This window comes from Alosa alosa, chromosome 3 (genome assembly GCF_017589495.1).
Source record: "Alosa alosa isolate M-15738 ecotype Scorff River chromosome 3, AALO_Geno_1.1, whole genome shotgun sequence".
In the NCBI taxonomy this organism is placed as follows: Eukaryota; Metazoa; Chordata; class Actinopteri; order Clupeiformes; family Clupeidae; genus Alosa; species Alosa alosa.
Window position 1 is genome coordinate 20310057 of NC_063191.1, and position 24652 is coordinate 20334708.

Genomic DNA, 24652 nt, shown 5'->3' on the forward strand with positions numbered 1-24652 from the left:
CTGTTGGCGAACAGTGTGTCACGAGTTAAGCTTTTATTAAGTTGGCAAACGTTTGAACTAACCAACTCCGCTGGTGGGAAAGCATGGGACTCATAGCGCTGCCACTGTCCTATTGCGTGCAGAGGGAATTTGAAAGACAACTGTTTATCGGACTGAGCACTGCGAACGGTGAGTGCCCAGACCCTACATTTTAATGTGGGTCTGGCTCGTCAGGCTAGCCTAATTGCCTAATGTCTTGACAACAGTTTTTCTTACCGGCTTGCTGTTTAAACTGTACGGAGCCCTAGAGGGGTCATCGCAAAATGTTTTGCATGTTGAGAGAATGTGCGCTCGTTTTACTACATTGTGCACTCGTTTTACTAAATTGTGCTCTCATTTAACTAAATTGTGCTCTCGCTTTTATTGTGCTCTCATTTAACTAAATTGTGCTCTCATTTAACTAAATTGTGCTCTCATTTAACTAAATTGTGCTCTCATTTAACTAAATTGTGCTCTCATTTAACTAAATTGTGCTCTCATTTAACTAAATTGTGCTCTCATTTAACTAAATTGTGCTCTCATTTAACTAAATTGTGCTCTCATTTAACTAAATTGTGCTCTCATTTAACTAAATTGTGCTCTCATTTAACTAAATTGTGCTCTCATTTAACTAAATTGTGCTCTCATTTAACTAAATTGTGCTCTCATTTAACTAAATTGTGCTCTCATTTAACTAAATTGTGCTCTCATTTAACTAAATTGTGCTCTCATTTAACTAAATTGTGCTCTCATTTAACTAAATTGTGCTCTCATTTAACTAAATTGTGCTCTCATTTAACTAAATTGTGCTCTCATTTAACTAAATTGTGCTCTCATTTAACTAAATTGTGCTCTCATTTAACTAAATTGTGCTCTCATTTAACCTCGTTTACTACATTGTGCACTCGTTTTACTAAATTGTGCTCTCATTTAACTAAATTGTGCTCTCGTTTAACTATGTTGTTAACTATATTGTGCAATTGTTTTACGTTTTGTGTACACAAAAACGTAGTGTCAAGGGGTATCCCCGGGAATGACGTCGGGAGGTGTGTCGCTTGTAGTGACGTAGAGGGAATCTCATTGATTGCAGTGCACCTGGATAGGGTGCATTCAGAGCACCTCGGAATGACAAGGACCGCCCCCATGGCTACTTTGTTTTTCCGACAGCAAGTGTTCAAGTGCTTTGCCATGGAATGTGTGACAAACACGGATGCCACAACAAAGGTTAAAACATACACTCACTAATCCTAAACAAACAGCTGTATTTGCTTAAAATATAGTGTAAGATGCTCGTGAAAGAAAGATATGCAGCTTTTCAAGTGATAAAAAGGGCAAATTCCCAAGTTCACATTAAAACTGTTGGACATGAAAGGCCACATGGACTACAAACGAACTACAACGTGATTTGAAAAGTGATGACGAGCCCCTAACTGGGCAACTCTGTTAGCAAAATCTAGCCCCAGTTTCCGACCTCTGACTCACACATTAAGTGACGTGAATGACGCGCAATGATGATGTTTTCACTCGGAGAAAGGTTTTTCCGAAGCCCATGAACGCTAGGATAGCCCCGTAGTAGAATTTCCCCATTATGGGTCTCCATAGCTGGCGGTTGGCACCACAGGTGCCCCTGCTACAAAGAGTAGAAGTCCGCTATACCTAGAGGCTTTAATTAGCTGACTACGGTTATCACATTACCAATATGCGTCACCGTTGCAACCTCTGAGCGCTCATTCTCCAAGTTAAAGATCATTAAAAACCACTTGAGGAGCAGTGGGACAGGAGAGACTGAGTGGACTTGCCATGTTGTCCATAGAGAATGAGAGAGCAAAGAAAATGGACATACACAGAGCATCATGAAGGAGTTCGCGGAGCGCAAGGCTCGTGGTATGCCCTTCAAATAGTGCTGCCTATTATTGGTGTTTTATTATTAGGGGTCATGTAGCCTAATGTTTTTGTTGTTGTTCTCTTGGTTACACTTCATGTCCGTTCGATGGACTTCAAAATTACATAGTTGCTCTCCGTGGCGCTGACGCTTGTAAGACGCGCTGTTGCGCATGTGTATGTTGTAAAATTATGTTATGATGAGTTTAATAAAGGGCCCGGTCATGAGCCCGCCCCCCCCCCGCTCTGACTTGTTCCGCCACTGGACCAGAGATGCTTATATCAATAGAATAAATACAGATAGACAGTGTTTGCCAAGGATATATTACAGTGTTTGCAATACTACACAATGTGTTCAATCAATTGTATCATATCCAGCAAGGACACTTATTTGATAGTACAAGCTTGCTATTAAGAGTTTAAAATTGAATTACCCTATTATCATGGCATGCCCTAAGATCTCTCTCCTCTATATATACAGTATATATATATATATATATATATATATATATATATATATATATATATACATACATACATACCTACATGGCTGCTGAAGAGGCACAGTATAAATAATCATGTTTGCAGTAAGATCTGTATTGACTGCTTTATGGATTTTGGTAATGCTGCATGAAACTAGGATTAGACTACCATGTTGATGTGTGAGTTGAATGACCACTCAACAGCTGATCATGCAACATTCATTAATGCATGTGATTTGAGTTCCGAGTAATCGGCCATGCTACAAAATAGTCATCACCCTACTGGACCCAACTAATAGATCTGCCATTTCATCCTACCGGCTCCACATGGCCCAAGGGACTGTCTATGTATGAGTGTGAATGAATCATTGTTGTTTCTGTCTCAGAAACAAGGCTTGATTTGGGAGGTGCATTCATTATTTAGAGGCTGGCAGATAGGTATCAAAGTGCAGGACATGAAACGATTCCTTTTAAAGCAATTGCAAGAGCAGGATGTGTTTTATAAATGTTGCCATGGTTTCAGATGGAACAAATCCAGACAGCGTCCATGAATCCTCCAGATTGTTATGAAATGAAATAAAGATCAGCTGTCTCAGCCTCCACTGAAAACACAGGACTTAATGGCCTCTCATTTCTATATGACTAATATCTTGCTTAGTGTTACTGAATGAGTTTATACTTATACTTATGTTTACCATTTCTGATGTAAGTGCATGTTGTGTGTGATGTCTGTATGCTACTGAGACCCTTGAATTTCCCCTTGGGGATCAATAAAGTATATATCTATCTATCTATCTATCTATCTATCTATCTATCTGAACCATGTCAGCCAGGGGTGTGATAAAAGGCAAAGCTCAAGACTGTGCTTTCATAGTTTCATCTGGCTGCTTTTCCATCTCCACACACCCCTCTCCTACCCACAGCTTAGAGGGGATCGGGTTCCCGGGCATTCAGCAATTATCTGAAATGTGGGAGAAAAATCAATGTGCCCATGGAAAGCCGGTAAGGTCACCAAACAGGGGGTGGACTGCTTAAAATGGTCACTGCACAACTAACATTCCTCAGAAACCACTGACACATTTGGTCTCTTTTTCAGTCAATAGCTGAACTATGTCTTTATGTGTCTACAGTTTATTACGCATAAAATCATCCCATGGATTAACATACATTACAACTTCACTTAAAAGAGCTTAAATCCATTCTGTCAGATCAGAGGCCTGTTAAATGGTGGGCACTAAATCATGAAAAAGAGAAAAACAACAGCTGATGTTGCTGTTGGTGACAGAGGGGAATAATGAATTACTTCCATTACTATTGTGGTTGTGTTGGTGTTAGAGCTGTTAGCATTTAATGCTCACAGAGCAATGTCATTTCAAACTGTACATTTCCACAAATCAATGAAGGGATATTGCTTCTCACAAACATAGTCACAGAGTTTACAGGGACAAATCAGTGATTTAATGTCAGTACTGACTTGCACTACTCGATAAGAGCTTTAAAATGGTCAAACCAGACAAAGTAAGAGAAAAGACTACTGATTCAGGTGAGCTTACCACTGCTGCAGTTGTAGTATCTCCTCCTCATTCCAGCATTCCAGTTTCAGTAGCAGTGCCAAGTGGCTCCATGTGGCTCATGTTCTCACCACAGGGCAGGAAGCTCCTCTTTGAATACAAGGAGAAGGGGAGCCTTGAGTCCTCTTCCAGTCTGAGGGGGGCGGAGAGGAAATCAAAGCAGAGTCTCATCGGCGTGTCGGCTTTTGATATTGATAGTCTAGAGTTAGTCCACTTGCAGCTTATGGACACAGAGAAGAGGCAAAAATCAATGTGCGGTGTGGTCTTCACCCTAACGTGTTTCACAGTTAGGATGAGTGGAAATGTTAAACTGGAGGTATGCTGGCCTGCCTCTAGCTCTGCTTTTGTAAGTAGCTGATTAAGATCATGCCTGACATCAAATTGGATTTCAACACACTTCAATTTCCCTCGACATCACAGACAAGGTCCATGTTTGCACAGAGCCTCGGTAATCATAGCACTTTGACGCTGACGGTCCTCTAAAAGCATTACATGACTTCCTGTGAACGAATGTTCTAGCCATCATACATGTATGTGTGAGTGCCCAGGTGTAACAGAGATGGTTATATACACAGATAAAATGATTAATCTCATTTGAGGCGCCTCTTCAGTGTAAAGTAGCCTAATTTATCTAACGGTGAATTGTACACTTACAACTCTGGGTAGAGCACTGGCAGGGATAATCACGCCACTTACTACCACTATTTCATAGTGTACTTTAAAACAATTTCATTATTCCTGAGGCTATGCAGAGGTGCATGGAGTGCTCTTGGCAGCCTTACAAATCCTTACAAATACCCCCAAAACTATATGATAATATCAGGGATAGATGCTACAGGGTTTGACTGTCTTATTATTCTGTATCAGGGGATCTGAATTTGCATGTGGATAATCCTGAAAACAATTATGCTAAGGAATTAATTGCAAAACTTAATAATTTCTTCTTAAAACAGTACAGGGGCCAACACACACTCTTGGCACTCTCTCACTGTCACAGCTTTGCCAGGTTCTTCAGCAGCACCTCACTCAGCAGGTGCAGGTGCAGCTGATTGATCAGCAGCTGATCAATCAGCTGATCAGCTGCACTATATCAAGCCTCCCTCCACACGCACACTTTGTCTGGCCTCGTCAATGCTGTATGAAGGACACAGCCAAAGACTCGCGCCCTCGCATGCGCGTCAGTATTCATTGGATTCAGTTAAGTTATGGACTTATGAACTTTGTTGGACGTAGCTAGTCATGGCGAGATGAAGCTTCTTGAAACCTTGAAGCTTTCCAGCCAAATGTGTTGGAAAGTGGTTCATTTCTCGAGGCTTCGAATGCACCCTAGGACACCTACTGGCATGGGCGGATTATGAACTTTCGGGGCCCTGCAGTAATCCATCCCTGCCTACTGGTCAATAAAAATACAACACATAAAAAAACACAAAAGCAATACAAAAAGTGCCATTTGGTCCACAAATGCTTGATACATTCATTGGTAAAGGCATTGGGGAATACAAGCGATTCCCATGTTGAAATATTTCCTCTCTTTGTAGCCTAACAAAGTAGCCTAGTACCCTAGCTAAGCAATGTGTGAAATTTCATGAATTTCATGAAACTCAAGATAAGGATCGAACCCAGTTGCAAAATCCCTCAGAGAAAATAATTTGTATTAAATTGTAGGCTAACGTTGGGTAAAATGCCCCAGAAGAGAGCAAAGTGCTTTTGTAACTGAGTGTGATTGAAGAACAGAGGGCAGTGAAAGTGCTTTGGTAACTGGGTAGTATTTTCGATGAACAGAGAGAAGTGAAATATAGGCCTACAACCAACCAACGACTGACAACTACCCGCGAGTAGGCTACGTATCCGAGTATGGGGCATCTTTAGTCGAAGCGTCCTGCCTAAAGTGAACCACAACTCGAAGCAGTGGAGCCAAACGAGGCTTCGAACGTCACGTCTGACGTCAAATTACCAATACAACTCAGGCCTCGATACAGGGCTTTGCTGGGAATGGCTTGACGTTCTCGACACACGCTCCAGAGCCTCGGTATCAACCGTAACATCACTAAACGTAGCCCTCAATCTTTAGTTGCCTTAGTCTGATCTCCTGTGTGTTTGCTTTGTTTTGAATTCTGGACCTGCAAGTACTTTTCTGTTTACCATTCAATAAATCTCCATAACCGTGTTCAGTATCTCCTAGTCCTCCTTCTGTGTACCGTGACACTCACACACAAATGTGTCTCAATGTCTCTACAACTGTTAAAGACCTGCCCTTATCCGATCATTTCTGCATGTTCTTTGATGTGCCTATTCTCACACACTCAGAACAGATCTATGATGGTAAAAAGGAGAATCATAAATGATCACACAATTTGAGCAAACACTTTCATAGACATCAATTCAACTGTCAGATTCAGTAGACGACGTGTTGGATAATTTTAATTAAAAAATGGCAAATATTATGGATGACATTGCTTCATTACAATTCAAGAAAGTTAAGTACAAACAAAAAGCACCATGGAAGCAAAATCCAGTGGTTAACATCCTAAAAAGAGCGTGTAGGAAGACCAAAAGAAAATGGCGCAAATACAAACTTCAGATATGAAATCCATGCTCTGCACAGTATAACTCTGAAATATGCTAAGCAAGACGGTCTTTCTTCTCTAACATCAGTAGAAGTACAAATAACCGTTGAGAAGTTAACAAATCCCCCCCTCACAATTAGCACCTCAACTTCTCTCAAGTAATATATGCAATGAGTTTGCATATTTTTTCAAAGGTAAAATTGACAGTCTCAACATATCTTCTCAATTACTAACTTAACATCCGGAACTTCCAGCTACAAAGGGAGGGAAACTTAACTTCATGCCAGAGTTCAGTTTAATAGACTACGAAACTCTTGAAAAAATGGTACAGAATCTCACCTCTTCCACATGTGGCTTAGACAGTCTGCCTACCAATTTCTTCAAAACTGTTTTTACCTTTTAGCGGCAGATGTCCTTCACATTGTAAATCTATCATTGCTGTATGGCACTTTTCCAAAGGCCCTGAAAACAGCTGTCGTAAAGCCCCTTCTCAAGAAGAATAACCTTGATGCCTCCATGCTAAACAATTACAGGCCCATATCCAATCTACGTTTTATTTACAAAAGTATTGAAAAAGTAGTTTTAATCAACTAACTACCTTACTAACATCAAATGGGTATTTTGATTACATTTATAGTCTGGTTTTCGGCTAATCACAGCACTGAAACCGCTCTTATTAAGGTTTTAAATAGCATACGCCTCAATACAGATGCAGGCAATACATCAGTCCTAGTGCTACTGGACCTTAGTGCAGCATTTGACACTGTTGATCAAAACATATCACTACACCGATTAGAACACTGGGTTCGATTTACAGGTATAGTTATCAACTGGCTCAAAATATATCTACAAGAAAGGAGCTTCCTTGTTGCCATTAGCAACTGTACCCTGACCTGTGGCATTCCCCAGGGTTTGATCTTGGGGCCATCTATATGCTCCCACTTGGACAAATCATAAAAAATAATTTGATTTCATATCATAGCTATGCAGATGACACCCAATATTACTTAACTCTGTCACCAAATCACTATGGTAATAGTGTAATTATATTTGGTAAAACAAAGGAAAGACTTATGGTTGCCACTCTCCTTGACATAAAAGGATTCAAAACAAAGGATACTGTTAAACATCTGGTGTTTTAATTGACAGTGATCTAAATTTCAACAGCCACATAAAAACAATACATAAATCAGCGTTTTACCACCTTAAAAACATTGCCAAACTTTGAGGGCTGATGTCAAAACATGATTTAGAAAAACGAATTAATACATTTATCTCCATAGGCCTTCCTAAAAAGACTATCAAACAGCTTCAGGTGATACAAAACACAGCAGCTAGTTCTCACAAAAACTAGAAGAATTGACCACATTTCTCCAATTCTTAAGTCCCTGCACTGGCTTTTAGTAAGTCACAGAATTTACTTTAAAGCACTACGGCTTGTTTATAAATCATTAAAGGAGCAGGACCTAAATACCTATCAGACATGCTTCAGCAGTACACACCTTCTGGACCTCTCAGGTCCCAGGAGAAAAACCTGTTAGTAAAACCTGCTGTCAGAACTAAACATGGTGAAGTAGCTTTTAGCTGCTAGCTCTGGAACCAACTTTCGGATGACATCAAAAAGGCCACAACTGTAGCCAGTTTTAAATCTAGACCAAACTGTTCTCAGATGCCTTCTGCTAACTGCACTGAGTTACAAATTCTTTAAATTATTCTACCTTGTGTATTTTTAATTCTTTATTTTTAAATGATTTTACCTTATGATCTTTACTTTTTAAACTACTCTTTGACTGCCCTTCTATATAAAGCACACTGAATGACCTCTGTGTATGAAATGCGCTATATAAATAAACTTGATTTGACTTGACTTGACCTGACAGGGTAAATCTGAAGTGTTAGATCCAATTAGACAAAATAAATGATAATCCTGTAGGCATAAAAAGAAAATATTCTGAGGAGTGATTTTCTTACAGTTCTTACAGTAGTTATGTTTATCTGCCACTCGCTCGTAAATCCAGAGCTAACGAGGTAGTATGCACGTCACAATGAAAAAGAATTTCCTGTTCCACGCTGTGACTGAGTCCGTGTTGACTGCAGGGAGCGGCTTTAACCTGCTGTCAAGCAGTGGTGAAACCCTTCAACTGCAAGAGAGGGATATAATTGACCAAAACCCTGTCACACTGTCTGACATGGTCTACGCTGTGGCAAAACAAATCATTCACTCGCTCACCCTTTCAATGAAATATTTAGACATCCTCTCCATCATCGCAGCAGGAGAAGCCCCTATGGTTTGGTTAAGCACAGTAGCCCACTGGGTCACAGCTGTCTTCATCCTCATGGGGGCTCATCGGTAGAACCTGCTCAGGTCAGATGCCTCAGCAAAGCAGCCCCTCCTGGCTGACAGGCATGATAAACTACAAGGCTTCTGTCACCATGGCGCTGCGGTGCTCTGCTCCGGGATAGATAACACAGGAAGAGGCCGGGCCTGCTCAAGGAGAAAATGGTTTGTTTCTCTTCTAGAGAGGACTAAAGATAATTAATAGAAGTGCAAGAATAGAAGTGCTGCAGAGTTGATGTTGGAGACTATTCTGGAAATTTGGTTAGATGGCTGTCAACTTCTGTTTATAGACATTTACTTTTTTTGTATATGAAAATGGGTCAGCTGAAAGATATCAACTGTTCTGGGCAAGATTTTGGAAAGACTGAGGCTGTACACTTCACATGCTTAAAGGCAAAAATAGGCAAAACAATCTCAGGTAGATCAAAGCCACCCCAGCATTTATATTTACAGCACATGTAAGTAAAAAGTACATCACTAGATCATCCTGTAAATTCAAATCATATAAATACACATGGTCTGTTCTTTCCTCACCTATTAAGCTTCATGACTGCAATTCTGAGGCAATGTTTGTCTGAAAAGATGATGCCACAGAGCTCAGTGTTCATGCTGGAGGCTCTTTAGTTAGAACTCCTCATCATTAAGCTATGAATTGCTTACCTAGGAATAACAATGACAACATTTCTAAACACTAAATACTAACTGCTGGATATCTGGCTGCATGCAATACACACAAGCACACACACATCCACACACACACAAACAACAAACATGTGTCTTTGAGAAGGGATTAACCCAAATCATTTAAATCGGAGCATACACTCATCCTCAATTGAAGCCAGTGCTTCTCAAAGTGCCTGTGTTTGTACTGCATATGCAGCACTGCTGATCAGACTCACACTATCCATCAGCACAGACCAGTGTTTATGTGGGGTATTACACTGACTGAGTCTCTCTATGCATTGTGCTGGAATGTGAAGCCTCTCCCTCACATAGACTATGCATGGGCTCTTGTATGTTTTGTATGTCACCACATATGTGTCTGCTAGTATCTGTGCAGTGATGTAGCATTTGATTCACGGACCATTGTAATTGCAGAAGGAGCTAATAACACTAAAAGAAATCAGCCTTCACTATGGCATTTGGTCAATGCATGTCAACACATGTGATGCCTTCCCTTGTCTTTGGATCTCAGGATGAAACTCACAGAGAAAAGTTAGTAGATCATTGCACAGAGAATAATATATGCTGACATATTCACATTTAAAACCTTTCACAATTACATATGAAAACTCTCTGAATTTCTCAACATCAGCTTACTGTAACTGTTCATACAGGTGCGTGTCTTAAAATATCGTGAAAAAATGTCCATAGTCCCGCCCAGACTGAGGGATTAAAAACTCAGGACAGCATTGCTGATATTTTTACTTAATTAGTTGATTAGAGCTTTTCTCAAGTCAACATTTTTGTATTACAAATTCTTTATTTTATTTGATATACTGGATTTTTGATTTCCATGAGCTGTAAACTGAAATAATCAGGACTAGAATAATTAAGATTAAAACAAAACAAAAAAGGCTTGAAATATTTCACTTTGGGTGTAATGAATCTAGATTATATGAAAGTTTCAATTATTGAAATAAATTACGGGGGGGAAATTAACTCTTCCCTGATATTCAAATTTTTTGACATGCACCTGTAATCTGTGAGACGGCTACGTATATTTTACAAGACTGAAAGGAAAGAAGAGAGGGTGTGCATGCAAGAGATAGATAGATAGAGAGAGAGAGAGAGAGAGAGGAGGAGGAGGCAAATTTGTTCTCAGGTTCTTGACAAAGTACAGACAGGGAGGAGTAAGGATTGAATTAGGGATTCTAGATGTCAGCAATGTCTGCGTCCTTGAGCTGTGGATCACCTCCTTTGCACCGGACAGAGGTAAGATAATTGAACATTCAACTCACAACAAATGTTTAGATCCATATACCAATTTCAGTCATTTACAGAAGTTAAATATAATATTGATGCCTGATGTTTTACTGGGGGGGAGGCAGACACGGGATGCTTTTTGCCTTGAAGTTTGATATTATGCAGGACTGAATTCTCGTACAACAGAGAGCTCAAAACAAGCATTCATTCAGTGACGAAGAGCAGCATACAACAGGCGTAGGGAATGTTTGCCATTAAACTAATGGATCACCCTCTTCTGTACTCTACTGTGTATTCTGCTGGACTCAGACGTCATTCATGGAACTACATTATGTCTCCATGCCAACAACATTAATATTGGTGTTGTGTTTTAGCCTGGCTAGCGCCACCACTTCTCAATGAGACGTGGTCTGGGAACCAAACGTTCATTTTCTCATATTTGAAAAAAATGCTCAGATCCGTTTATTGGGTGCCACGGATGTCTATCAAATGCGTCTGTGCATAGCTCATCATCGTCTTGCTTTCCCCCCTGTTCTGTGATTGGTTCCCTATCTCAGGCGAAAATTTGCTCCATGGTCTCCAGGCTGCCTTAGCAGCGTGAATCAAATCGCGCGCAAGGCAGCATGGGAACACCCAGGCTAGTTGTGTTTGCTTTTTTTGCTTTCATTTGCAGTTGATTTGCAGTTTGATTTGCAGTGATTTTAATTAAAAGTCTGATGAAAGTCAGCTTTATTTAGAGTAACAATGCTGTAACAGTACATCTCAGATTATGACTCCATGGTGGGTCTACTAGATTGAAGTGTTTGCGATTTTAGGCCAAAATGTAATGGACATGTTGAAATGTAACATTTTTAGAGAATGCTATCTGGTATTTTTTTGTAGTAACATATTTACTATACAAAACAAACCAGATTTGTCATTGCGTCATATTATCCTAAGTGAATTCCTTTGTCAGACTGCAAGTATTACATTCTCACATAGCCTACTGTGCCAACCACGACATTGTCTTCAACGTAACAAAAAATATATATGATGGGAAGAGCTACTGAATGAGTTTAATCTAAAAGCAAAAATAAAAATGTATTCTAATTTTAATTTAGGATAAGGAAGATTGTTTGCATTTAGCCTATAGCTGTACATTATTCATGAAGTAAAGGCAGAAGCTTGTCTTAGGACAGTGTTGAGGCACCTGGATTTTCCCCAGGGTTTTCCAATAATGTAGTCTATTTTCGAGGATCAAACAAACATGGTCTCTCTTGCCATTTCCTCTTTTCAGAATCTTATCAGTTTATAGTCTTCCAGGATAGGCCCTTTTTATCTGAGTTCTGCTTTCCTCTTCTCTCCCATGGGATGGAGAGTTTGCTGTTCCCATATTATCCCTCTCTCTCTATTTAGTCCCCTCTGAGTGTATGTGCTTCAGTGCGTCCGACTGAGTGAGTTAGACTTCACTATTTTGCTGGACATGTTTTACTGTAAAAAAAAAAAGTGTGAATGGAGAGCTACTTAGCTGAAAAATAGTAATTCCGAGCTGTGAATCCATCGGGCCACAGCAGTTAACTTGGCCAACTGGTTTCAGGTTTGTTCGAGTTAGTAGGCTACTTTCAAAAGTGGCTCTGACGTATTGGTGCGACTGATGGGAACGGAGATCTACAGGCGTCCTCAAATCATTACTCACAAGGCGCAGCCCAGACGGTGCGGATCACAGGTTGTGAAACTAGGGACTATGGACTGCGCAATTTGTTTTTACATATTACTCGAAACGGAATGTGCGTGTGAATGTAGCATTTCTGCCTCATGAGTCATTCAATATATCAACAGGATGTGTATACATTGTGTTGGGAAATGAAAAGAAATCATGTCCGCCCAAGGACTGCTGAACGTTTTCTCTTGCTCTTCACCAGCATCCAAAAATATTTCTAAAAGGAAATTACGGCAAACTCGAAGTTTAGATCCAGCATTGATACGAAACTATGGAGCAGATTCAAATGCCTCGTCGGGATATCCAAGCGAGTCTAAGTTGCACTGTTTTGCCTCGAATCAAACAGGTGGTTTACCGTACCTTCAAGCGTCCGCCGAGAACCTCACGGCAGGTCAAGTGGAGGCGCGCGCCAAGACAAAGCGAGTGAAACAGCATCATTCATCTTCAAGCCTGTTCTCATCCTTAGACACCTCGTTGTTTGCTGACTTTAGCTCTGATCACGAAGGAAAGAACTTAAAATGGAGTACTGCAGATTTGTCGGTTATTCGGTGCACAACACCAACAACATCAGGAAGCTCAAGTACCCTTTTCTCACCTCGAAAGTGGCTACAGAAAAAGCTGCAGCATCAGGATACTCAGTCGTACACGGTGTACCAGTCTGAGGTATGAGTGTGATTTCATTGTGGTTATACTGTAATGTGCTAGATGTAGGGTTGTAGAATTATTCCCCTGTCTGTCAGATAAGCTTCTTCTTCTTCTTCTTCTTCTTCTTCTTCTTATACTACTTTGTAAAAGGTAATGTAACCCCCATTCATATAGGAGGGAACTGATTCATACAGCCTAACACTTAAAGTAACATGTGATCTTTTCTTGTCTTGAATACTCTTGAAGTCTTGAAGCTGTCATTAGTAAATACTCACGTGTGTGTGTGTGTGTGTGTGCGTGTGCGTGCAATGACTAGGCTACATATTTAATAATCAGGTTGTGAGTCAGGTGTCTTTGGACCCATTTGCTCTTTTTTATCTAAGCATGACATACCAATTTTATGTTAAACATTCATCTATTTCATCCATGATAGGACAGACCATGCTAAACCTGTGCCATTTATTCATTGGGGCATCACATTTCTAATGAATTACTATTGTAAATTGTTGTTCCTGAGAAGTAGTTTATAATCTGTAATATGGGTCCATTGCTCTGCAAGCTCCTGCTGCAGAATCATTGGACTTTCATGATATCAGAGAGAGGAGATGGGTGGGAGGAGGTCCTCACCAGCTTAGCCTGAGGTGAGTCTTCAGCCTGACTGCCCATGTGGACTCTGACTGTACTCCTCTTGAATGCTCAAGTTTAAAGCAGATGTAGTGCTCCCAGGCATAATTGGGTCAAGCTGCAGTTCTGGGGCCAGCGTGGGATTCTCTGTTTTGATCTGTGTGCCTCCCTCCATTTGTCAATCCAAAATACCTTAGCAAAACTATGAGTTCTGTTGGACACTGTTGACCATGGATGTCAACTCTGATTGTTTTGAGTGTAATTTATCACTCAGTTTTTGAAGAAGCATGGCAGGCCTTTAGAAGCCATGGTTAATTTTGCATTATTCAGGTGTGATGTTTTTATAATAAGTATGGTATGCTTGAGTTTTTATTTCATTCATCCTGTTGAAAAATACTTGAGACTTGTTCTATTTTGATATTTATGTGGTCTAACAAACATGTAACCGCTGTTATTCAATAGAATTCTGTGAAACCATGCTGTCTTGTAAAACTAAACCATGCCTCACCAAATAAGGACAAAACTTTGTCTTCAAGATAGTATGACAGTAAACCTGTTCAGTGAAAAAGGCAAAGACTGACAGGGTAGAGTTTTCAAATGTGTTTTGGATTAAGTTCAGTTGTCTTGTTAGAATAAACTGACAACAAAAAACTGTTTATTAACTCACTTGATCCATTCAATTAGTTTGTTGTCTTTGGCAGTAAACTAAAGATGCAAACATTCCCCAGGTCTTATTTGTTCAGTACCTCTTCTTTGACTGTGATGGACACAGAGACATGGGTTGTTGATAGGTAAGACACTGAATGGGACTGAATCACTTGACATGCCGGAGAATAGAGAATACAAGATGATTGGTAACTTGATGGATTAAGATTCTTCAGCTTCATCTCATAACTAATGTATTCCACCATGTGAACAATGTTACATCCTAAAGATAATTTGTTAATTTGAGGAAGTGTACATGAAGTTTGCTTTGCAAAATATGTCAAGAGGAGTGATGACATTAATGCAAATATTTTTGGAGTAAAGCAGGAGTTTGACTATAAGCCTTTTTTGGAGTGTAGTCAGGCCTGCTTCACAGTCTGATGGATTCTTGCTATTTCCACAAGTTTCCCAAGTGTGGAGAAAAACCCAAGCAGTTCAGTGGTTAAGGTATGTGAGCATAAAACAATGACCCGTGAGCTTGGAAAACCTTGTGCTAACTCTTCTTCCGTTGTTGCTAGTTGGATGGAGACACAGTGAACAATGCCATTGGTCTGTAGGGTTTTCATATATTTCCATGTATTTACATGCAATTTGTAGTATACTAAGGAATCACTTGAAGCTCACCAACTAGACTGTGCATTTAGTTGGCTTATAACTTTGAAATCCCTCTGGGATATGGAAGGTATAGTTCCTTGTAACTGGCTTTCATTTTTAGTGACAAATTGCACTGGCATGGCACCACTGTGATGGGTCTAATATACAAGTTTGGCATTTGGGTCTGCTGCACCACACTCATTAGGAAACCGTCCAATAACAAAAACAAGCTCCATGACAATGTAAGCACTATCAATCACATTTATCCTGATTTATACCAGAAAGCAACTACGAACTGCAGTGTAGTTAGCCCCGTAGAAGCACAGGGATGTCAATATATTACTTGATATTTTAATAGCAGCCCGAGGCTTCTAGTCTTTACTAGCTGCAAAGCACATACAGTAGCTCAACATTAATTCTACCATTCGTTCTTTCCCCTGTCTGAATCTTTTCCAAACATGTATCATTATGAGTAACTAGTTGATTGATGAGCAAGCATTTTGGCAAATCTAGTTGTGGTATTTGTTCAGTTTCCTGTAAGTTTGAATAGGCTGCTCAAAACCAGCATGGCTCTGACAGTATACAAAGTGCTAACATCCATTGCAATAATTGATTGCTCCCTGACTGTAGTCTTTTAAATCAAGTCACAATTTAATTTATTCCAAGTACTTAAAGGCACTCCTCTCCAGGATATAAGGTTATCTGGTTGGTTTTTGGTGTGGACTGTTGCTGAGAGACAGTTTCAATAGCACAAGGGGCATCCTGACAGAATTTCCCCCTTGGATGAAGCACAGCTTGGCACTGTTACTTCTTTTAAATGGGGTGTGTGCTCTTTAACTGGAAACTTTGTAATCTTCTTGTTTGGCAAAGGCTTTTGTTTCTGTGTGATGTTAATTATACTGGATTTAGCAAGCAATGGCAAAGTAAACAATGCCAAAATACACGTTATAAAACAATGCATTTCAGTGGGGTGAATTTATACTAACAAGAATTCTGACTTAGTCGAAACAATGTATTGTAGTATCTTTACTTTCTTTAACTGTTTAAAATGTTGCATGATGGGGGGATCATAATATCATCATAATAAAGGTTTAATGTATGCAGAAAAGTACATCATCCATTCAATCCAGGCTGCAAGTTCTGATACCTATCCATCCCAGTGTAACAATAACTGATACATTTGCATTTAAACTTCAGTAAAACAATTCAGCCTTTGATGGTCTTTGTTACTCTGGATTAAAAGAGGCAAAGACTGTGATAAATATGGCCCTAAATCGATACTTGATACTCTTGCCCATGTTGCTTCATGGTCTCCTCTGTGAAAGATCTTGTTGAGCTCTGAAATGGCTGAGTTGAAATGTAAAGTAAGAAGACATCTGGTTTACATGAAGTAAGCCCCCACTCCTATTTCTCACAACAGAGTAGCATGACCTGATCTTTGGCAATGTTCCCCAAGCAAATATTTCTTCCCGCAGGAGACTGTCAGGGTAGGATATGTGGCACGGAACAGAACCTGCTCCTTGGCCTCCCACTCCTTTGGCGTTTATCTGCCTGTGCTCCCACAGTCTGTAATGCAGATAAGTACAACTATGCAGCACTAGGGCCATTACCACCGTCCCTCAGGAATATAGATTTTTACTTTTTTATTTCACAAAAACATTATTGCAGAACAGCAAGTGACTCAAATATCTTATCCACTTTACCTCAACACTTCAATGAGTACAAAAAGAAAGCTTATTGGTTTGTCAACATCTTCAGCTTTTCAGTTTTATATTAAGGAGACCTCTCCAGCCTAAAGACTGGAAGGGTGTCACTTCACATACAAGGTCAACAAAGCACAGTCAGAATCTGTAAATGTTTTTGAGTGCTATTAATAGAACTGCCGGAAAGATGCTTCCCCTCCTCATAATGCTGTACATATGGGTTTGATATTGGCAAGCGGCTGCTTGTGCTGCTCTGTGCATGTTTATGTTTTGGGGCTTTTATTTGTGTGATTGGAGAGCTCATTCCCTTTCCCTGCACCGCTGTGCTGTTGTTTGCTTTTTGTGCTGCGGATCACTAAACCTTTATAACTCTTTCAGGAGAGGGTTATGGGCCCAGCTGTAACATTATGCCATGTATTTTGCATCATGAGCAGATATAGTCCCTAAACCATGTTGGGGGAAAATAAATAAACTCTATGTAATTGCCTTATTAATCTACTGCTTAACTTTCAGACATCCTGCACCAGTAAAGAGCATTAATCCTGAAAATGGTATTTTTCCATCTCAAGCATCCTCTCCGGAGTTAAATGGACTACAACTAATTTGACGAAGCAACATTTTTCCATGTGACTAAAAACGTATTTGTCATTGTTTCTAATTCCTCACAGTTGACATGGCTTAAAAACCCCAATGTGCTAGACTGGTAAATACAGAGGCTAATCCCACATCTGTTCGTGTCTGTGTTTCACTAGAGTGCTGCGGACCTTCAGCAGAGCTGCAGCAGAGGCTATCACTTTGTTTACAGAAAGGTTTTCAGTTGTTGCCTGCAGGCATCTGAGCCCGAAGTTCGTTTTTGCTTCATGTGGCTGTGGACATTCCCCCTCTGACCACAAGACCTCGCTCACATCTCAGACTTAGTTATGCAGCCATTTTGAATTAGTTTAGACTGATTTTAGACTTTTAAATGATGTGGCTCTCTGCCCCACATGTCGTCCTACCTCTCTCTCTTTCTTTTCTCCCCCCTTTTCACTCTCCTTCTCTCCCTATCTGTTGTTATATTGTCTGTCCCATTCCACTCTGTCTTTTTTTTCTTTTCTTTCTTTCATTATTTTTCATGAGTAGGACCGCGACAGTAGAAGTTACAGGCTACATTGACAAAAGTGATCCATATGTTCTTGGAGAAGAAATACATTGGGCACTGATGGAGAGCCCCTTTAGTCTTCTGAAGGGGAATTCAGTTGTTGGTCATCAATGGCAACTTGTTTCAATTAGACACATCCTTTGTGCATGAACTAATAGCATTCATGTCAAATGAAATTCAGACCATGTTGTCCTGTCAGAGGCATGTTATTGCAGCGTTAATGTTGAGGGGCCTCACTGAGCTGGTGATGAATATGTTCTCATAGCTGTTGGTCTTCAACAGACATCTGGTGATGTCTTAAAGCAGGCTTTGATGACATAAGCAATGTGGGACTGCAGACATTTTGTTTATTTATTAAGTGGCCTAATGTTAGCTTGGCCACATGCATGCTACAACTCTTGTGAAGCGCTTTGTCTGATTAAGTCTGAGTGCAGCAGTGGTAATGCTGTCAGTGAATGGGTTTTAATGTGTTCAGTTCATCTCTATGATAGTATTATCATGCCTCCAAATGTAGACTTTGATTGCTATCATGGTTTGAAATACAGTGTGTACAAACTTCCTGTGATCTCTTCTTGATCATAGATTGACAACAGAACATGGCAATATAGCGATCTCTAGTGGACATTTGTTGCCACATTTGGTAAATGCAGGAACAGGCTGTACACAGGGAGTAATGTGCAGTATATTGATGAACTATTTAGAAGATGGACATTATTTTCATTTAAGCACCACTAGAATATATTAATTTCAAACGATACCACACCCAGAAGGAATATCCTGTTCCAGATGGAATATCCATATTATGTTCATGTTTTTTTTTACCATTTTGTCCTCTTTGCTTTTAATTGTTTGATCTAGAATTGCATAACATGCATATGGCATGATCCCACATACCAATAAGAACGGTCATTTCAACCAGTGTCCACTTGTTCTTTTTCATCTCCAGTTGTTTTTAGTCGCCTTTAAAAAACTGCAAGTGTCTTCATCTTCATGCCTTTAGAGGGAGCCATTTCCCTTCGACCCCTAGACTGCCTGGAACTGGCTTAATGAGTGCCTGAAACTGAGGCCAAGATAACGCAGTAAATGGCATATTTCCTGATTCATCCTCTTGCCCCACATGGACTGGTGAGCCAGTCTAATGGCTTTTTAACCCATTCATGCTGGATGCTGCACAACGCAATATTCTATCTCCCGCTGGTTGCTGCGTAGCGCAGCATGCTTTTAATTTCATGTTTTTAGGTGTTCAGAGGCTTAGATAGTAAGGTTTTGGTAGAAGTTGACAATTATTTTTCAGAAAACCCTCAGGAAATAAGGTTATTTAGTCTAGAATGCCATAGGATTCTATAGGCGTTTTTAGCAGGCATTTCAGGAGTAAATGGGTTAAGAAGAATGAGACTCCATGCGGAGTGTTTACTCAAGACTACTTGTTTCAGAAAGTTCTGTGTGAGGGACTTCATGAGAAAAGAATGCACAGTGGAGAGCAAGCAGAACAAGGAAAATATTCCTGAAATCCATTTCAACATCACACAGTCCTCAGGCCACCTCTTTTCAAAAGCCTTATTTACTTGTTGAAGAAGTTCTGAGGTCACATGAAGTGTATTCTAATCAAACAAAGACTCAGATGGGTCAGCAGATCTTGTGCTCTATGTCTCGCTTGGAAATCACTCTACCAGGTCACAAGCATCAAATTAATCTCTGGGATTAATCTTCATCCAGTTCATCATTAGTGCTCTCTCTTTTTCTCTCCATGGTCACATTCTTTCACTTCTCTCTTTCTTACCTCATTTTCTGGGAATTTTCTGGAGGCATCTGAAACAAATCAAGCTAAACTGACCTGTCTGTCTGACCTAAAGTCAGGGTCTGTCTGTCCTCTCCCTGGGGCATGCTGTCGCGGGACACTTAAAAGCACACTTTACTCAGGGGACCTGACTGGAACAGACCACTTTCATCTCTAGATGTTTTAATAATGTGCGTCACATCTAGGCTAAACAGTGAGGGTAGGCCTACATTGTAGATGTGTTGTGTGCAGCAGCTGGTAGCATGGATCAAAAGAGAAGGTCCATGCACTGTGTAGCTCCATACTATATGACTTTTTAATTTGATCTTTAGGGTCTTTTGAAGAATCTCCTGGATGTGTGCACACTTGTTTTGTTTTCAAATGTCTGGTAGAAACTCCACAGCAACAGCTGCTTGATAGAGATGTTTTTTCTACAGCAAGACAGGAAATGACATTAGGGCTGCAACTAACAGTTATTTTCATTAATCTGTCTTAATCATTTTCTTGATTAATCAATTAGCCTATTTTGTTGACGATCGTGCCTTCTGTCCACACGCCAAAGATGTTTAGCTTACTGTCATATGCTGAAAATTTTAAGAAGACGGTAGGCCCTAGCCTAAGTCTCGTAAAACAGTTTTTTAATAAACTCCCGGTAGGCTACACTTACTAAATTCTTGATGCTTTCTTGATGTGTAGGGACCCTATTCATGCTACTGCAGAAGAGTGGTGCTATTTTGAGCATTATTAGTAGTTAAAAAATGGCGGTTTGGATATGTTTAGTGAATGGCCCTTAGTAGGCCTACTTGCTCTGTTAGCTATTTGGACTGTAGGCCTAAGTGCTAAAGCCAGTCAAACTCGCTACTCCTTCGATCAACGCAATTTATCTCCCGAGGAGGTGTTCTACTTGTCATGGTGAAAAAGACCCTGGGTTCAACTCTGGATTTACATTTTAAATGATAATAATTGACAACAAATTGATTAATTGTTGCAGCCCTAAATATTCCTATATTGATCTAGACATGTGGATATGTGCTTTGATTAGATTCTGCGAAGAGACGTGTTATTGCTTGTGAGTGATTGATAGAGTGGTTTGGCAGAAGTGGAGGTAGAAGTGGAATGCTGTCTGCATTCCGGAGGGCTCTAGAGAGAGGGGTATCCCATCTCAGGGGAGGAGAGCTCTGGACTATGCTTTGACAAGCAGCACTGATAATTAAAGCTTGTCATTCATTTATTTGTGAACCTTTTACCAGCTTTCTGGAACAAGCTTAACTTTATCATGAATCTCCATTATGAGTTCTCCTCTTCTCTTCTGCTAAGCTGGGGATGGTGTAGGCCTAGCCACTCACATGTGACCTTTGTTTCTATATTGAGAAAGTGTGAAATCAATAAATCTACATTACTTGAAATTCTATTTTGTTGAGGCATGAAGATGTTAAAAGTGCCCAGATTAGATTCAAGAAAGTACAAATATGATAATGGACTTGCCATGACTTCAACTGATTTTGAGATTAATGAGGTAACATGTCAGCACCCTGTAGATCCACCATGGACCTTTAATTTAAATAAAGAAAAGGAAGCTTAAAACAAATGTTGTTGCAAATGTGTTGTTTGTTTTGTGATTGGGTGCTGCCAATCTTGTGCAGTAAGCTAGCAAAGACTTACCCTTAGCATACCCTGTTGATCAATGCCAGTATATTCACAATAGATAACGAATGATTGTAGGCCTATTGTATCTTCAGAAGAGGCTCATTCAGGAAGATAACATTTATGTCAGTTAACCTCCAAACAATGACTTGACAGTTATGGCGCAATACTATGGCTTCAGTGTTAACAAGGAAAGGGCTGGTAAATGTGCAGTACGAAATCGTATCAAAAATAAAATATCAGTGGTGAAGTTATTCATAATGAAATATGCGTCCAGGAAATAGTGTAGAATATCATGCCAGTGACTCTTCAAATCTGTATTTCGTACATATGAACAAGGCTGGATATAGGCTACTGTAGGCTACCGAGAAAATACTTATTGAGTGAGAGTTATTATATGACTCCAAAAGTAGGCCTACATAGTTTACCACAGAACTGTACAATACAGCTAGTCATTGTGGAAAACAATTACAATTTAATAGTCTTTACAGTTCTTTACATGCATAACTAATATGCACGTAGGCTACATTTAACAACATGCTGCTGTAAACAACCTAGGCTACTGTAAGTTTACATGCATATATAATAGTCGTTATCTTCTCAAATCGTGTTAATCAAGCATAATCTTAGTTGTTCTGTCGGGCTTCCTCCCATTTGAGATTGTTTTGTGATGCCCCGCCTCTGTTATCTGTCAGCTTTTCTAACTTACATCGAGGAAGGTCCTGCGCGCAGCATCGTTTAGAGTGTCAATGGACACGCGGTATGTCAAGGAGATGTACGGTGCTTTAATGTGAGTTCGTCCTTCGCTGAACTTTATCAGAATTCATTCGTCCGCCCCGTCTGCCTTCCCATGTCTTTGTTTGTGACGGCCCATTGCTTGGAGTATTTTTCCCATCAAAAGTGCAGATGAGGACCTCAACTTGCGACATGGAGGATATTGTGGTCTTCAACAGGCGCATTTCCTACCTTGTAAGTCAGTCCTCATGTGTTTTTCAGTATCTCTTAATCAGTTGGTCTTTCGCATTCTTAAACATTCATATTCATAAGTTATATTAGTTTCCCCACTAAACGATTACTGTTATCATGATCATGCATGTCAGCCAGTCTTTAGATTGTCCGTTAGTTATCCTGTACTGTTTTGGGGATATATTATCCATCTTTGTTATGGAGAGTGATGATCTGTAGGTGTATTGAACTGCTGTAATTTTTCTTTCTTTCCCCTACAATCGTATTTCTTCTACATTTACAGCCAATAATGTGTAGAGGTCTAGATAAGGGCAGAAGATTCAGATAGATAAGATAGGCTACTGTGGCTCTTCCTTTCTTGGTTCTAATAGGCTATATTCTGTTTATCAATATAATAATTTTGAGACGATTAAATGCCTAGAGTTGTTGTCTATTGTCTATACATTGTAAACCTCATTAACTACCTATTAATTACTTTTCACCTCACTATGAATAATTTTATACACATAGACACATCTGCATTCCTATTCATATTTCTGATTTTCAAAAAAGTAGCTATAGAGTGCAACACAGAAGTCATGTGCAACTGTGATGGCAATCATGCATACTGAATATCCATGTGTATCCTCACTAGGCAATCAGCAATGGAAGCCATCAGAAATCTTCATACCACAGACATATAGTTTGCAGCATGCATTCAGCACTTGTGCAGATTCGTTCAGCTCAAATCAACTCGTTGAATTTATGGATTTAGCCTGTACTGTGTAGTGCATTAGCCTAATAATGCTTGCATGCTCATATGATGTAATAGTGAATATTCTTTAAGGACAACTGGACAAGCAACCACAATTAAGTGCCCTATGCTGTCTGGTTATTTGAAATGCATATTTCTAATACCTATAGTGCACAACTGATGCACACATTCCTTGATAGTGCTGACTTAATGTTATAAAGTTGGTTTTGCATTAGAAATCATTTCTGAAAATGATTATCTTTGAAGAATATAGCACATGGTATATAGGTACCCATTACACCTCATGCTATTGATTATTGCCATCTCTGGACCCTGGGACAATACTTCACACTTTTAAAGAAGTCTTTGTCTGCAAGATCTGCAGTCATACATCAAAGACAGGAATAACTGGAACAGATTGTTTAGAAGTTAAACAATGTTGTTTCCAGGGAGGGTGATGGGCAGAGCACTCACTTCTAATTTTAGCATCTTTCAGAACTTTGGATTGCTCTGCTTTGAAAACAAAAACACTGAAAAACAGTGAACACACACTAAACTGAGCAGTGTCATGATATCAGATTTAATATGGCACAGTTGTTCTGCATCAAATAGTGATATTGTAAATGTAAGCTTTTCACTGTAGGCTGTGTACATTGTAACTCCAGTGATATTGTAAGCTATTCACTGTTGTTTATGTTGTTTTAACTCCTCTCGAATGAGACGGAACTCCACTCAAATGCTGGCTCCTCGTTTGTCGTCTTACTTGGCGTTTGACATTAGTTTAAAAACAGTATAGATTATTTTGCCATTAATCCGGTTATTTATGGATTTGGCCATTTTTTTTTTTAAAGAGTGACCACTGAGTGGCCAGTTAAAATAAATGACCACTGTTTCTTTTTAGTTCCAAGTTACATTTCACTGTATATAAACAAAGCTCACACCATGTGGCTTGTAGTAAGGCAGGTTTAATGGTTCAGGGTGGGATAGAAGGCGATAAGGATCTGTCTACTAAGACACATGCACAGTTTGTGAATTCTTTCTCTAGCATAAATAAAACCCTCATGGTCGTTCATGGTCACGTATGACCATGGGGTTGTGATAAGACAGAGACCAGGAGCTAGTCCCCATTTGCCTAAAGACCAAGTCCAATGTATTCTGGCCTTGCATATACTGAATGTCAGGAAGTGTGGAGTGTATGAAAGACGCACCTACGTAAAAAGAACAACACTGTGTTTATCATTTGTGTCAGTCTTGCAGTCCACTTCCACCATTGTCTCCAATATAGAAACCATTTGTCTTCTTGTTTTAATCATATTCAGCCATCAATTAAGAATATGTATTGTCGATTCATAAATGCCATAAATGTTTTCTTGAGACATGCACATCCTGCTATTCTTATACACAGTTTAAGTAAGTGAATGGTGAATAATATATGCCCTTTTTTCTACCTAGTAAATTAACATTATTTCACACATTACAAATCACAGATTAATGTTATAGACAAATTGAATGTGATGACAAATATTTTTCTTTGTTTCTTTGCTTTATTTTTCACATTCAGTTGAACTATCATGGTAGGGGAACTGGAGTCTGTTTTGGCTGCATGTTTCTGTGGAGGTACTGAATGAAAGTGTGAAG

At 39.6% G+C, this 24652-nt stretch overlaps 1 protein-coding gene across 1 annotated transcript in view; it reads left to right on the top strand.

Annotated features, from left to right (window-relative positions):
- Window positions 1-12220: 12220 nt before the first annotated feature.
- Window positions 12221-24652, top strand: part of LOC125292581 (rho GTPase-activating protein 6-like) — a 34296-nt gene continuing 21864 nt past the window's right edge. Inside the window, 1 exon segment of the mRNA XM_048239959.1 lies at window positions 12221-13145. Within this exon segment, the coding sequence (XP_048095916.1) occupies window positions 12639-13145 (507 nt within the window). The 5' untranslated portion in view covers window positions 12221-12638.